This window comes from Myzus persicae, unplaced genomic scaffold (assembly GCF_001856785.1).
Source record: "Myzus persicae strain clone G006 unplaced genomic scaffold, MPER_G0061.0, whole genome shotgun sequence".
NCBI classification, from domain to species: Eukaryota; Metazoa; Arthropoda; class Insecta; order Hemiptera; family Aphididae; genus Myzus; species Myzus persicae.
The window spans coordinates 272,388-288,574 of record NW_019101845.1 but is presented as its reverse complement, the minus strand read 5'-3'; the positions used below and the strand labels follow the sequence as shown (position 1 = coordinate 288,574).

The window sequence follows — 16,187 nt, the reverse complement described above, 5'->3', positions numbered from 1 at the left end:
AATACGCCATTTCATCATCAGAGGTTATAATGGCCCAAATCGACAAACTACTTTGTTTTAATTAGTTTTAATAACTTAAGTATTAGATTTTGGTCCTTAAATACAATTACACTATTGACTATTCATCGACATTTATATGCACAATAATTTGTATTATTTTATAGTAGTATTTTAAACGTTAAACTAGCTACACATTTTATCTTGAAACATTTGTCAGCAAATATACTTGAATAGGAAGATAAATTATTTCTTAGTGTATTCTTTTTTATTTTTTGCATTTTTTAATAATATACATATTGTATTACGAACCGATTATTATTAATCAATTAAGTTTGGATTTAAATATTTTATTATTTAATACCTATATAATGTTAAATGGTACAGTAAACTACATTATAGAATTAGTGGGCTTACACCGCAATACAATAAAAACATAATCAATATCATAACACCAAGCTCATCACTCCGATTAGGACACAGCCAGAGTCGTTTATATCGTGGCTAACACTCTTAGCTCGAAAATCTTTCCCATATCCTATAATTAATAAACTATATTTAGATTCCATGACCAAAAATCCACCAACAGCCATATCGTACATGTCGTATAGGTTGCGAACAATGATAAATAAATTAATATTAGATACTTTACAATGTTTTATATCTCAACGATAAAAATTAACAGATTTTTTAATTTAGTCATGTATACTACTATTTACGAACCAAATTGTCAATGAAAATGTTTTCATGCGAAGTTCTATGTTAAAAATTACTATGTACGTAATATCAGGTACTCACAGAATAAAAAAAAGTGTATAAATACTTTTTTCCCAGATAAGAAAATTAATGACTCGAAGTGTATGGCGTCAATCAAAGGGCGTACAACATATGATAAGTCGTAGGTAGGTATAGTTTAAAATAAGAAATTAAATAATTTATGTTATAACGTAAAAAGAAATACTTATATTATAACCGATGCACACACAAAGTATTATTAATTACTAGCTGCCCGACCTTCCTCCGGAAGAAATTATTTTTTTGTAATTTAATTTAAAAACATAAGACTATTTTTTGGCTGTACAAATAATACAACGATTATAAAATAAAAAAATAAAAATAAAGAAACAGACATCGTTATCGGTGAATACATGAAAATTATTGGTAATTAGTTGATTATTATTATAATGAGGGTTCAAATCCGGTTTACTTCGTCTCCAAAATCAAGTTAGATTCTTATATATATAGATAACAATAAAACAAATTTTGCCAATGGTGGTCAGTCTAGAAAATATTTTTTTATTTTAATAAGAAACTGAATGCACTTATTGAAATGTACCTATAACAAATTATAATTTGTGGCCTGGTGGTTGTATAGTAATTAATAACTATACTTATTTAAATTCAGTCGAGAATCATGCTCTGAGTGCAAGCAATCGGTCGGTGTCACTAGTTAGCGAATAGGTGACCACCCAACAAGAGGCAATACACTTTAACATAATAGTATCATTGTGGCTTGGCGTGGCGCGTTGGCTGCTACCAGTCGCGAAATGCGACTGGGAGTAAGTAACGGCCACAGCTACTAGCTCCCGGATGGGTGACCACCCGGGTTCATAGTAGTTAAAAACCTTGCCACACATACACGTGTTTTCTACCTACCGTAACAATCGTAAAAAAACCTACCGTACCAACCTTACCCTTACCACAGTTTATAACCCCTACGACAGCTAATGGCCTTAGTCGCCGGGCAGAAGTTCAACAAAAAAAAAAAAAATAATATCATTACATATACACAAAAATAACAAAAATTAAACCTTTATCGTAGTTAAATGTTTTAAAAAATAATGTATTAACAAAGAAAATAACTGGAAAATAAAAATAAAAACATAGGTATAGGTAATAATACAAGGAATACAGATTGTATCAGGTATTATATTATTATATAGGTACTGTATAGTGAGTAGTGACAAGAATTTCATAAAAAGAAAAATATTCCTTCAAATGGATAATATTCATGTGGTCAAAATGTTTTTTTTTAAATTGCACGTTACAGCATAAAATAAGTTTACACATAGGTAGGTGTACCTATAAAAAACATAAACATTTTTGATATTAATTAAATAGTACAAAATATACCACGACATTTATCAGATGTGCCCTACGTTTGTTTTATTATATAATTGTATCAGCTTCTAATGACAGAAGTTTAAATCTAAAAGTTATTCGTAAATATTCTGATAGTTATTTATGTTTTGGATTTGCGTAAAATGGCAATATTGGCCGTCCTTTACCTGTTTGCAATGTCAAAAATGTGTATTTATTTCTTTGCAGTGTGTGCAATGTGCAGTGAAAATCTATAAGGATCATTTGTGCCGTCAAATAGGTTGGGAATTCTTGAGTCCTAATAACCTATTACCCATTAGGTACTTATTCATATTCCTAGAAAAACTGTATAACATAATAATATATGATTATTATAAAAATGTTAAGTTCGTATTTTTGTATGCATTGAGTATTGACTATGCATGTATTAATTGATTCTTTAATTACAAACTAAGTATACTTTGTATTTATTTTAACATTAAAGATTTATAAGAATAAAGCCTAACACTAACTATACTTTACTTCTATTATGTAAACGACTATTTCTTAAGGTAAACGCCCCAGAAACAAAATATAAATCGGATCACATAAATATTATGTCGTTGTGTTGACATCATTTTGTAAGCTGAAATGTCTACACACGTGCAAGATCTTATTATCAATAAATATTATGAAGTCGGTCTCATACCTTCTTCAGCTAGACGAATAAATCCAGAAATAAATCTATACGTACCCAACAAATCTTTATAAGTACTATATATTTTAAACCAGTTAGTTGCTTGGGAGACGAGCAGCTGAGGTCTCCTGTCGTCGTAGTACTACGACAGCAACCGCGAAATAATTACGTTTCAGACGTGATCAGAGAAAGTAAAAAATTCTTCCACTATAAACATATGACCATCAGAGAACACACTAGTTGCGTGAAAGGATCAGGAAAAAAAGTCGTACGCGTCATTTAGACTACGCAAATTCACCATAACCGGTTTGATTGTACTTTTTACTCATACTCATTACTACATTAATATAAAATGACAGTTATGCAATTTAATTCTACAAGAACATAAAGTTACTGTTATTGGGTCATCACCAAAGAAATCGAGAGTAAAAAGTAATAATAAAACAAGCATGGACAAGATACGATGAGTGGGTGTTGTTAGACACTCATCGCGCTTAACTCGACTACTCGACGCAATCCAGTCTTGCACTATTTTAAATTTTATTTCGCTCCCTTAGTCCCCTAAACGGCAAACCAATTTGCGACTATGTTCGGCGGGAATTAAGCTGCTGTAGATATTGCGTTTTTTTTATTTTCTGCATAGTACCTAATATTGATAAATTATAGAAAAAAAGTTGTTTAAAGGACCAACTTGTATACAACTATGACAATTTCAATCTACAAAAGAGCAATGAATATTATATAGAACACATCTTAGAAGTTTTACCCAAAGGCCAAAAGTCTATACAACATTGAGTTGTAATTTAGAATGATTGTGAACTTTAATTGTAATAAATATAGGTACATAATACATGAGGATTTTCTAAATATTTGTTCTTTAACAATTATAGCCTCGAATGTAGCTTTATAATATTACAAGTATATGTTTTCAATAGTTGTACTTCATAATTGATGTATAACTAAAAAACTTCCCAAGTTATAAATTAACATTAAACAACAAAGAATATAAACCATATTTTATAACTTATAAGTCTATCCAAGACAACAAATAAAATTAAATAAAGGGTTCTTCACTACAAGAACTTCAAAATTTTTTGAATAGGTAGCAAATACATATTTTAATTCTGTTATGACTATGCAAAGAAAATAAAAAAAAAGATTCACTCATAGACCATATTATTATTATTTATTATCAACCTTTTTATATGCCAACTATTAACTCATTAGTATTGATTAGTTACGGACTACAGATCTACATTCAAGTTTAAGTTATGTATCCATTGTAGAAATTTTAACAAGTAATTTTGATTCTATTAAATCCATTGTTAAATTAAATTATGAAAAAGTGAATTACCTGTCCTATGTTGTTGAAACCATGTTTGGCTGCAATTTGTTCAGCCTGACCAGAGCCTTTTGGTATGTGCACGGCGAATTGATTCATATATATTGGACGCTGACGCTGTCCCACGCACAAGGTGACAATGCTTAGGCACAACAGGCCAAACCATGGTCTCATTGTACGTAGACGATCCTAAAATAAATGTAGTTTGAATCATAACAATAAGAAATAATGTGAAAAGTTCAAATCTGATAATCTATAGCATACAGGTTAATCTATTAAAAGAAAATATAAAGTCAAACAACTTATACCTAATATGGATAACAAATTCAAAAATACTATCGATTTGGATAAGCTACATTAAATTAAACTAATACTTCCAGTGAAACTTACTAAGGTTTACAATACATTTCTAAAATATGACATAGGTACAAACTAACTTTAATATACCTAATAGATACGTAATAAACTCAATAATATCTAATAACTAATCTAATAACTCAAAATCAATAAATTAAATTTATAAAAATAATCGCATGATTCATTTATATACTTAGGTACCATAGATTAAAAACCAAATAATTTGAAAATATTATATACTCTTATTATAAAATAAAAGTTAGTAATGCTTTTGAAAATAGTAAGAAAAAACTAGTAAATAATTAGGGACCGCAATAATATAAGTTATAACATTAATTAAACATTTGTTTGACAAAGTATTAATAAACAAATAAAAAAATATTGAATATAAATTATATCTCAAGATAGCTTATTATAAAATGATAATTTATTTTCATGAAAAAAATATATTTTACTGAGCATTTGACTTATCAAATAATTTTAGTAAAATATGAATATCACAAGTTTGAACATGCAAGTCAGGAATATATTTTTTTAATAACTTCATCATAAAATGTACATTAGGTATAACCTGAGGTGTAAGTAAATAATTTGATGCTATTCAAATAATTGTAATGATAAATAACACAATTAATAATATTATGTACATTTTGAACATTGAGAAAATCTATGATTTCTTGGTAGGTATACTTAAAAATAAAATCTAATAGAAATAAATTTAATTAAACTACTAGATGCATCAATAGATCCTTAATATAGATTGTAAAAATAGCAACGACAACAAATAGTTCATTAATAAAATAAATACAAATACTATAATAGGTACATAAAAAAATATTGTCAAGACATCTTATTTAAACTCAAAATTAAAGGGGGTAAAAAAGTATAGCTCCAATGCCTAGTGGAACACATCTATAAAGCAAGAAAAATAATTTTATTTTAGAAGATTATAAAAACTCAGTATATGTATCTTTGGCCATTTCTTTTGGCATATCTACCCTTTAAAAGTATGTACCTGCCTAATGTTTATTTGTTTCAGCATATAACAAATACTTTACTGTGAATATTTTAAAATGTGTTTAAAATAGTTGGTTAAAAAATACAAAATAAGATTTTTGTTAATAATACACCTTATTTAATTAATTAATATTTTTAATAGGTAGGTACATATTGATTACTAGTCATTCATTGAATTCATAAAATGTAAGTAAAATTATTTCACAAGTCCAGTTAAATACATATCAAAGTTTTTATTTTATTAAACTTGCGACATAGATATTGTTAGATACATACATAAATATCATACTTTTTTTAAATTAATTTAGGTTAAAAGCAGGCAATTAATCTAAACATGTATATATAATTAATAAATATACTATTTTAGCTGCCCTTATATTTGTACTTGTCTCAAACTTTGTCATAATGATTTTTCCACATTTTCATGATAGAGAACAACAAATGAAAGATTTGAACCAGGGACCTTAAAAGTATTAAATCTAGTTTAACTTGAATTACCTTATTCAATAGTTATTTTAGAAACTATACCTAAGCGTCTATAAACAAAATAATAAAGGTGGACCATATACATTAAAGACTAACCATAAGATCCAACACAAATAAGACAATTAAATACATACTGTTGTTTATGAGCTGTAGACTTAATATAGTTTTGATACACTTTACAAAATTCCACTAAACATTATGTAATTTAATGATTTCTTTTAATTTTCCGAGAACAACTGGTTATCGAACTGTTAAATAAAAATTAATTTAATTCTTAAAAACACTAAAGCAATGCCCACTGTAGTCTATTTTAAAATTAAAATAATAGAAAACGATAGTTTTATTTAAATAAGACGTGTGTTAAATAATGTGAAATATTAAATTTTTAATTATAATTAGTAAGCGACCGAAAGACAAGCACGGAGATCGGGAATCAACTGACTGACGGCAAATTACAAGTTACAACTCGTTTGATAAAAAGTGAGTACCAAGTGATAGCGCCGCACGTTTCTAGAAATCATATGGCCACACAGTGAAACCAGTGAGTCGACTGTTACAATAATTATGCTATACCGTATTCCCGTATAGTATACGCACAGACATATATAGAATAAAGTATAAACTATTAGAATAAATTATTCCATATATCGATATATCTGTGCGTATAAGAAATTAATATGCCACATTCAATTCAAACTTGGCAGTTACAAATTATGAGAACGGGACCGGAGCCAGAAGACATCTACAGACGCAACTAGACCTACATTTTAGGAGATGCTAAAATCATGTATAACTATCTCATCAACCCCCACACTTCAAAGCTATTATGATAACAAATTGTTGAAACACAACTTCAACATAATTACCTAGGTATTTCAATATTTGAACTTATATACTATACTCACAAAGTAATTGTTTTATTAATAAAATATTATGATATTTTACATATTACGATCAATATAAAATGATGGGTTCACCTCCGTTGCATATTAGTAGTAGACTTGTCATGTGGCCGTGTGACTGAAATGGACGTGCAATTAAATTTGAATTCAATGGTTTAAAATCATTATGACAACAGAAATTTCTTATTATAATATATTTCACTTAATAGCTATGTTGCTAACAGTTACTGTCACTGCAATTTATTAAACCTGGGCCTCCACACGAGTCTTAACTTCAGGCACTCATAATAAAATATTGTGAATTTACGATTAAGATTTTGTTGATTTCAATAGCAACAACTCGTGAGTTAAAAGGAACTTTGTATTAAATCTCAAGTTTTAAGACGGAGCGAAATTTTTTTGTCGGCAATAGTCTTAAAAAAACTAATAATAAAGGAATTTTCTTATGCTTATAAATAGCCCTAAAGGAATCAAAATATTTTGAAAAATTGTATGTTATATAAAAAATGTTAATATAAAAATTCGATGAAAATTGTATGTACCTACTGTTATTTTTTTAGAGTTACACCAAAAATCAAAATTAATTTAGTCAAAAACTGGTTTACGTACCCCCCCCCCCCCTCTGACCAACTAGATTCACTTTCCAACCCTAGAAAAGTATATGTAGAAAATTGAATCATTTTACTGCCCAAAAAGAGATTACAGACACTAAAAGTAAAAAATCACACATTGTAAAATCAATACATTCATTATTCATCGCTCCACTCAGAATCTATAATACAAATAACATACTTCGAATTTGGTTAGTAGGTATAAATATAATGTAGTAGATATCTTAAAATTATTTCCCTTGTTTTTAAGATGTAAGTTAAGTTCCTTAAACACTGATTTTAAATGATTTGCAAGATCCCTAATCAAAAAGATAACGAGCTTCTGTAATTTTTATACGGTTTGAATTATTACTATACTTACCTTATTAGTAATTTATTATAATATATTTTGGAGATATTGTTTTATTTATGTCGAAGACTGCTTTTGAATTAAAATGTAGAAACAAATTATTCATATAATATTAATTTTAATATGAGTAAAAAAAATGTTTTAAATTATTAAACTATAATAATATTAGAATGGTCAATTATTCATTTTTTATTCTCAATATTACACAGTTTTTAAGTGTCATCACTGGGTGGCTTATTTCCTCAAATTATATAATCGTGTTCTATTGCTTTCCTGAATCCTGACCCACTTGGCCAAATATAATACTTATCATGTCTATGATATAGATTGTATATTTTCTTCTGAAAAAAAATCATTACACACTTAAAATGTGAATACAATAAATTCACTTTATTTTTAATCAAAAACTTGAACAAGTTAGTACTTTCAAATATTTCGCATACAAACATCTATACCCAATGACTGTACAACAATATATAAAGTACTTAAAACACTAGTACTAATGAATTGTATATTTGTATTTTGTATTGCATTTTTTCCTGCCAAAACCTCTTCGGATTCAAACTCAGGAGTGCTGATTACATTACTGTATAAAGAAGTGGTTATCAACCGGTGTGCCATGAAAAATGTCATACTTGTACAGGCGCACGTGTCCATGACTATTGTCTCCGGCGAAGTTGCCTAAATTTCTGTGGTTGTCAAGCGCGTAATGCGTGAAAACTTGTGATGCATAATAGTATGCCGTTAACCAAAAAAAGTTGAGAACCACTGGTATAGAGTATAATACATTGAAATATTCTGACTTCTGAGATTGGGATTGAGTGTGTCATACCTACTTTTATTTATTTTTACTAAAAGCAAATATTATCAAATCAAAAATGTATACGTTTCTTACTATTCTAAATTATTCCCAATTCCCAGACGTTACAAATATCATAAAAAATTCTTTAATATTTAGAGGAAAACTAAGATACTCTTATATGCATAAATGCACTGAACAAACTTTTAAAAAAGTAGGTCAATGCTTTTACTTCAATAAGTCATCATTTTAACTAGGTATACTAAATTTTAACTTCATTCTGGTGTTGAACCTAACCACTAACCAGTTGAAACTTTTATTGTATAAAGTAACTATATATAGCGTACATCTCCATTATACAAATGCTCTAGGTATAGGCCATTGAGAATATTTTTCATCAAAAAATATTGTAAAGGTAAAGTTATTTCTTTTTTATGGTACAATATTCATATAAATAAAAATGTTGTAGTTACTAAAGTTACCTGATGGCTGATACCCCCACAGCTATACGTTGAAATGAAAATCTCAAGTTTCAAAAAAAATATTTAGTAGTAGGTACTTACGTGGTTATATGTCTAACTGCCTACATGAATTCAACCTAGTTATAATAATTTCCTATTAATTTATGAGTTATGAGTACATAATAATAATAATAATATAATACATATATTTTGTTTATTTATTTATTTAAATTTACAATAGAAATATTTACAACAATTAAAAGTGTTCTAAGTATAAATTTGCTATATGTTGACTGGTAAGAATTGGCGGTGTCCAGAGAAACGACTTAAAAAAAAAATGTATGTAAGTTCTTTATGTAGGCCAGTTTCGTTATGTAAAGCTTCAACTTCAGAGTACTGTGGAAATCATAGAGGTGGTTGGAAGACTTATCAGGCCTAAATACAAAGACGGGGCTAAGAGGTTTTAACCCCCACCCCTTTTGGACGTGTTATACCTATAATAATATGTAAATAAAAAACTTATTAACTATACATTCATTTTTGTTGCTGTAGAAAATTTAACATGACCGGAAAGCCTAAAAATGGATGAAAAAATTCTACTTTATTACTATTTACTTTGAGTTCAATAAATTCAATAAAACAATTCATACAAAACAACAATTCTGAGCTAATTAGAGGGCTAATTGGAATTTCAAACGATTATCAATTAATATAACTGTGTGGTGTGTACCTACGTGTCTTACAGGTATCTTTAATTTGCTGTAGAACAACTCATGATGGAAATTGTATCAGATTTTTTAGTATTAATTTTTTTAATTGAAAATCGTACGAATTAAGTACAAAATAATTTTCAAGATTTTAAGTACCTACCTAATGTGCAACAAGAGTCTTGTAATAATATCCACTAGCTGATATTACAAGCCATTGCCCATGAACAATTAAATAATGCCAGTGGATTTACTTTGTTATTCCTGTGTATTTCGTTAGATGTAAACTATGTGTTTCAAATTAAAACAGGCTAATTATAAGGAAGTGTTTGAATTTTGAAGTCATTGTAGAGTGAGTGGTTAATATTAATACGTACTTAGGTACCATGGTGTATCTATTAGGTACATATATCTATTAAAATTTATACAATTATTATCATGTTTAGTATATACAAAACAAAATACAAATAGAACAATCGACAAATTATAAAGTACCAACAGATTCATACAACAATATTAAATTGTTTTTATAATGTGTGCATAGTTAATTTACAATCACTCCATTTAATTTATATTTCAATATGTTTTGTTATTATAACAGTTATACTCGTAACTGTTTTAATTTATTCATGAATCACAACTTATGAAGTATCTATATATTGATTATATTATAATTTATAATATTATAATCATTCAAAAGAATTTCAAAATTAAATGGTGGCTAAATATTTTTAATGAACATTAAAAATCATTAATCAGTGTACATAATTATTTATTCTGTCCTCTGAGCGAGAGAGGCTGAGAGCTATTAATTAATAGCATAATAATGCCGGTGTACATAAGCCAATAGGTTTGTTCAAAAATATTTTTAGCGAATGTAACGATTTATCATTGCTTTAAAATTTAAAGATACCTATGCAACTTTGCCATTAAACCAGTGAAGAATTCAACAATATATCATCCCCTGTATTCATATTTTTCTTTTTAAATATTTTAAAATTAGTGTGATTTTACGAATTTTCCATCTTCTGTGCTCCAATCACAATTATTTGAGGCCCCAGTGTCAAAATAATTTGAATACTACGAACAGACTATATTGTATGACAAATGAAATGATACTGAAGTATGAACAAAATAAAAATGTCTCGAGTTTATATTTACGCGCCGATTCCGCAACGGAAAAACACTGACACCAAACCTTTCATACGCGGAAATTCTACTACGGAACGTCCGCTGCGGTTATTCCGCAAGTATGACACTGGCCTTTGCATACGTCTTGTTTAAAATTAGCCTGTCAAAACAGTTTTATTTCCATGAAATGTTATATCATGGTATATTGGTATGTATAATGTATATATTTATTATATACGTATAGGTATCTAGATCATCGTTACCAGTGAGTTTTTATCATTTGTTTTCAAACTAAGAATGGGCAATACTTCAGATCACCATGTAGTGACTAAATGTGGCTCATGGATTTCCAAAATTGTTAAATCGATTTCAAATAATATAATGTTGCTTGTAAGTTATAATAAGTGGCCTTAAGAGAAAAAAATTAATATTTAATTATTTATTTATTCTTCAATAACATAATGGTCTTCAGACTCCCAGAAAACAAGTTCGTGACCGTGAGTAATTCACGATTTCCAATAAAATATTTAAAATATTATATGGTACTTCTAAATAAACCCAAACTTTTTTTATTAGGACGGGATGACGGCAACTGATGTCCAAAATAATTTCCTTTGATATGTGGATTTAAATTTTGTCAATGATATGTATATACTCAGGTAATAATTTCATAACTTTTATTATTTTTCATAGTTATTAAAATTACTTAAAAATTATCAAAAATATAAAATTATTTTTTCTGTAGTTTACTATACCTTGCTATTTTCATTATAGTTTGTTTATTATTACGTATCATATTTATATCACGCTTGTTCTTTGCCTAGTGCAGGTAGTGCACAGTTATACAATAAACTATATTATACCTATTCTTTTGATTTATTTTAAATAATATTATAGATATATTTTTTAATGTATATAATGAAATCAGAAGCAGCGATTTAATACAAACTTGAGGCAACATATTACAAATGGTATATTGTTGTTGCATTGAAGAAACTGTTTGATTTTCGAACCGAATCAAACTTGAAGTGTTCCAACATCCTCTAAAAATTGCAAATACTCATAAAAACTTATACCAACATGAAATCAGAATGCGAATAGAGTCATATATAGTATACACTATACAACGATAAAAAAATAAATAAAATAAAATAATTGTCAGAGTGAATATAGTTTAATATTTTTCTGTATTTTCCGCCATCATTTTATCGAGATAATACTTTTTAATTTGGTTTGGGTTTGATAAAATATTCAAGCAATTTTGTTTGGTTCTAGTATGAATTTGTATTCTAATTCTTATTCTAATCAAACTCGAAAATGTCTTACCTAATTTGCAAGTTTGGTTCGTCTAGTCCTAAAAATCAAGGTTCATAACATTATCTCTATATAATAATGATTTTTTTTTATAAGTTTTAACACAAATATTAATAATTTAATTTATCTTAGAGTCTTGGCAATGCGAGAAATATTTATTAGATAGATTGCTGATTGGTATATTTAATTTTCTTCTATTTTTCTATTATTTTTTCGCATAGAATGTCTGGAAGAAATTAGTACTTCAAAAGTTTTGTATGACCTTTATTACTTAGATTGATAATCAGGTTTATAGTTTTTATACTTTTATAAGAAGTAATTTTTGGTTTCCTTGGTAGCCTTTCTAACTGTCAGAAAAAACTTCCGACATCTGCGTCAAATGATTTTGAAGAAATGTCAGCAAGAACAGTTTAAAGTTCACACCAAGCTCTGCTGAGAATCATTTGTCGAATGTGATAAACGATAATTTATCATTTCTTTTAAATTTAGCATTAAAGAACACAGCACTATTCTGTGCACAAGAAACCAAGACCCGTAAAAAAATGCTTATTGTTTGGTATATGGTTTAATTTAAATTCCTATATTTTCCTTCTAATTCCTAATATTTTAAAATATTTTAATTAATTTATTATAATATTCATTTGACTTCAAAAATTATTTAACAAATGTAATATTAACTATTAACATTATGAACTTATGAACCTATATAACCAGGGCTATTCATGGTATTCATTTGCAAATTGCAAATGAACATAATTTACGATGAAGATTAACAGTCTTGGAAACTGGAAAGATTAATATAATTCTTACCATTAACTTTAATTGACATTAATAACATTTTTATAGATCCATTTATATTATACTGCAATGAAAACGACATTTTAAGTATTCCCTACTGTCTTGGTTTATTCTATTGATTCGGAAGTTTGTAAAATGTGTAGTATACTATTACTATAGTCTTAAACAAATAAAGTACAGTGTACCATATAATCCTTACCTAATAATTACTTTATCTAATGGACTATAAAAATATACATTTAATTGTATAACAGACGGTAAACAATAAACACTAAAGAATTTACAATAAATTGAAATTCTTACATTTTTTATTAACAATGTTAAAGTTATTTTTTCTATCTACAGTAGTACGAAAATAAAAATAATTGGTAACTTTTTACAGGTATCGTTAAAGAATAAATTCAATAAATGACAAAATACAGGCATTCGAAACAAATTATAACTTCAAAATGAATACTATTAAACAAATAAATAATAAAATATACTAACTGAAAATGGTTCCTTATGTATATAAATATAAGTATAGATGCAATGTATAAATATATAATATTATATAGATAAATACGCGTATACGTCTATGTATAAAATAACTTGCCCTGACTGACTGATTCATCGTCGCCTAATCGGAACCGCTGAAGCTATAACTATCAAATTAAGTCAGTAGTTTCGTTGTATGTCATAGAGACCCACTAAATGAAAGATTTTTCCAAGATTCGAATTTTAAAAAGGTTTTTAAACAAGGATTTTAAGATTCACATTGAAAATTAAAAATTTTTTTTTGTTTATAAATGACTGCCATTTTATTGCACATTATAATTATAATTGCAGAAAAAAGTATTTTTTTTATAAATATATAAATGGTTGCCGTTGGTCACTGGGGAAAATCGGGTATAATCATGCATCAAATCATTACGTCTACATGGCCTACATCTTATGTTATCCTAAATGTATGTCTGTAGCTGCTTATATACTCAAAAACTACTAGATTGATCTTGACGAAAATTTTAGATTGTTTTTAGAGATATCAGAAAAGTTTGAAAAGTAGGTGGTTTAAGCCACGTGAAAAAATATACCAATTGCTAAATCCAATTCCTGAACTTACGGTTGCCCTTCTAGGTCAAATTACTTCACATAGCCTAGGTACACCGATTTATCAGTGAACTTAGATACACTCGAACCGAGATCCACCGATATAGTGTATAATATAAATATATAATACATAAGATTTTCCAAAAAATAAACGGCACACGACGAAGCAGGGTTATTCAGCTAATTATAGTGGTATAATATCTATACCCGCAGTCCTCGCGATATTAGGTAGTCTGATATAGCTAAAAAAAATCTGTTAAGATAATATAACAGATTGTGAAACCTTAAAAATATTCAACATATAACCCTTGAACGTTGACATTTCGAACCTGCAATTAACAAAAAACCGAACAGACATAGGTACACCAAAAAAATATTGTAGAGCTTTACACTAAAAGTAAGGTTTCCACTCAATTTTTTTACGTAACGTTGATTTTACTTAATCTTAGTAATTAGTATACCGAGTACCGACGAATAATAGATACCGCTTAAGTATTACCTTTTTAACTTAATTTGAAGCGAAAAATATAAAAATGAAAACTAATGAGTGATTATAGACAACACGATATAAAAAAAGTAGGTCAATATAGGAACATATTGTTATTATGCTTAAAATAGATGTTGTTAATTGTACCCATTTTACGTGTAAACTAGAATAGTTGTACCCGCATAATAGGTTACATAAACAAGTTGGTGTTAACTAATATTTCTTTTTGGCCTTACTAGTCAATATAGTTGCTTCAGCTACAAGTAGCTTGTTAGGTGCCTAACATAAGTACTTCTGTACTAGTAAATACCTAGTTGATAGACAACAGACAAGAACGTATTGCATTGTTTGTTTACTCGTCATGAATTATGATTATAGTTTACATAATTACATATACCAAGTACCTACTTACCTACCAATTGTACTCGTGCATTTTATTCCACATAATATATACTAGGTATTATAGGTAATTAGGTTTTTTTATTCAAAAACTTAGTAACTATATAATATGTTTGACTTTTTAATAAATCATAGTCTTAATAATGTGTCACCCTCGCACTGCCATACTGCTTGCCTGGTTATGGTGGCCGATTAGTAGGTAAATACTAATTTGTAAAATTAAGGGGCTAGTTTATCACTACCCCCGGACGAATTGTGATTCAAAAATTTGTCTAGTTGTGTCTTATATCCAAATCTAATGTCATACACTCGATCCATGATGAAAATAGTAATAAACATTTTATATATCACACATAATATACCTTATACCGAGTACAATAATATACTGCATTATAATACGTACATGTCTACATACGTTACCTATAGGTACGTATTAGTGTGTTACTAAAATATTTACGTTGGTGCAAATGGACAAGCCCGGCAAGCCCGCCTCTTTATTGGTTATTGTTAGGTATTTGCTATCAGACAATTTTAGAATACTTCTTAACATATTTCCCATAACTTACATTATTGTTTATTATAGTGAAAATTGTACGAATTATTATTATTATTTTCAAGTATAATACAAATAGACTTAAAGATCAGTGAAGTATTGAATTACTTTAGTATAATTATTATAATTTATACTCTCTGAATTATTTAAGTACGTAACTACCAATATTTATATTGTATAGTGACCGTTTGGTAAATATTGAACAACCAAAATTCAGTAACACTTTCAAGTATTGCTTTTACAGTATAATAATAAACATATTTCAATATTTGTATTGATTTTATTAATGACATATTTTTTTAAGAAACTTCAAAAATAATACAAACACAACACTGTTCGGAACCAAATAATTTTTAGTCAATTACTACTAAGAATATAAAAATGCATCTGGACCAGATAAAATTATCTGACTTCTGAATCTGAGCTAAGTTATAATTGACTATTCTTTTTTTTCTTCTATACCTACGTAACTGAGTTTGGTACAGAAGTACTCCATAATAGTGTCGTATTTAAATAGTGGCTTTTTATTTAAAAATATAATGAATATGAAAATTAAATTTTGTTATTATTATAAACTATGATTTATTATAATGTAAAAATATACAGTCGACT

At 27.7% G+C, this 16,187-nt stretch overlaps 1 protein-coding gene across 3 annotated transcripts in view; it reads right to left on the bottom strand.

The window, feature by feature from the left end:
• The window catches only part of LOC111030579 (furin-like protease 2), a 135,946-nt gene extending 129,514 nt beyond the window's left edge, over window positions 1-6,432 (bottom strand). For 2 of the 3 annotated variants that reach the window (XM_022310135.1, XM_022310136.1), the window contains exons 1-2: window positions 5,849-6,038; window positions 4,128-4,304 (exon numbers count right to left, since the gene is read on the bottom strand). In XM_022310135.1, the coding sequence (XP_022165827.1) occupies window positions 4,128-4,304; window positions 5,849-5,893 (222 nt within the window). In that variant the 5' untranslated portion in view covers window positions 5,894-6,038. Of the gene's footprint in view, window positions 1-4,127; window positions 4,305-5,848; window positions 6,039-6,109 lie in introns of those variants that run through there. The other variant, XM_022310137.1, reaches the window with a different exon arrangement.
• Window positions 6,433-16,187: the final 9,755 nt, after the last annotated feature.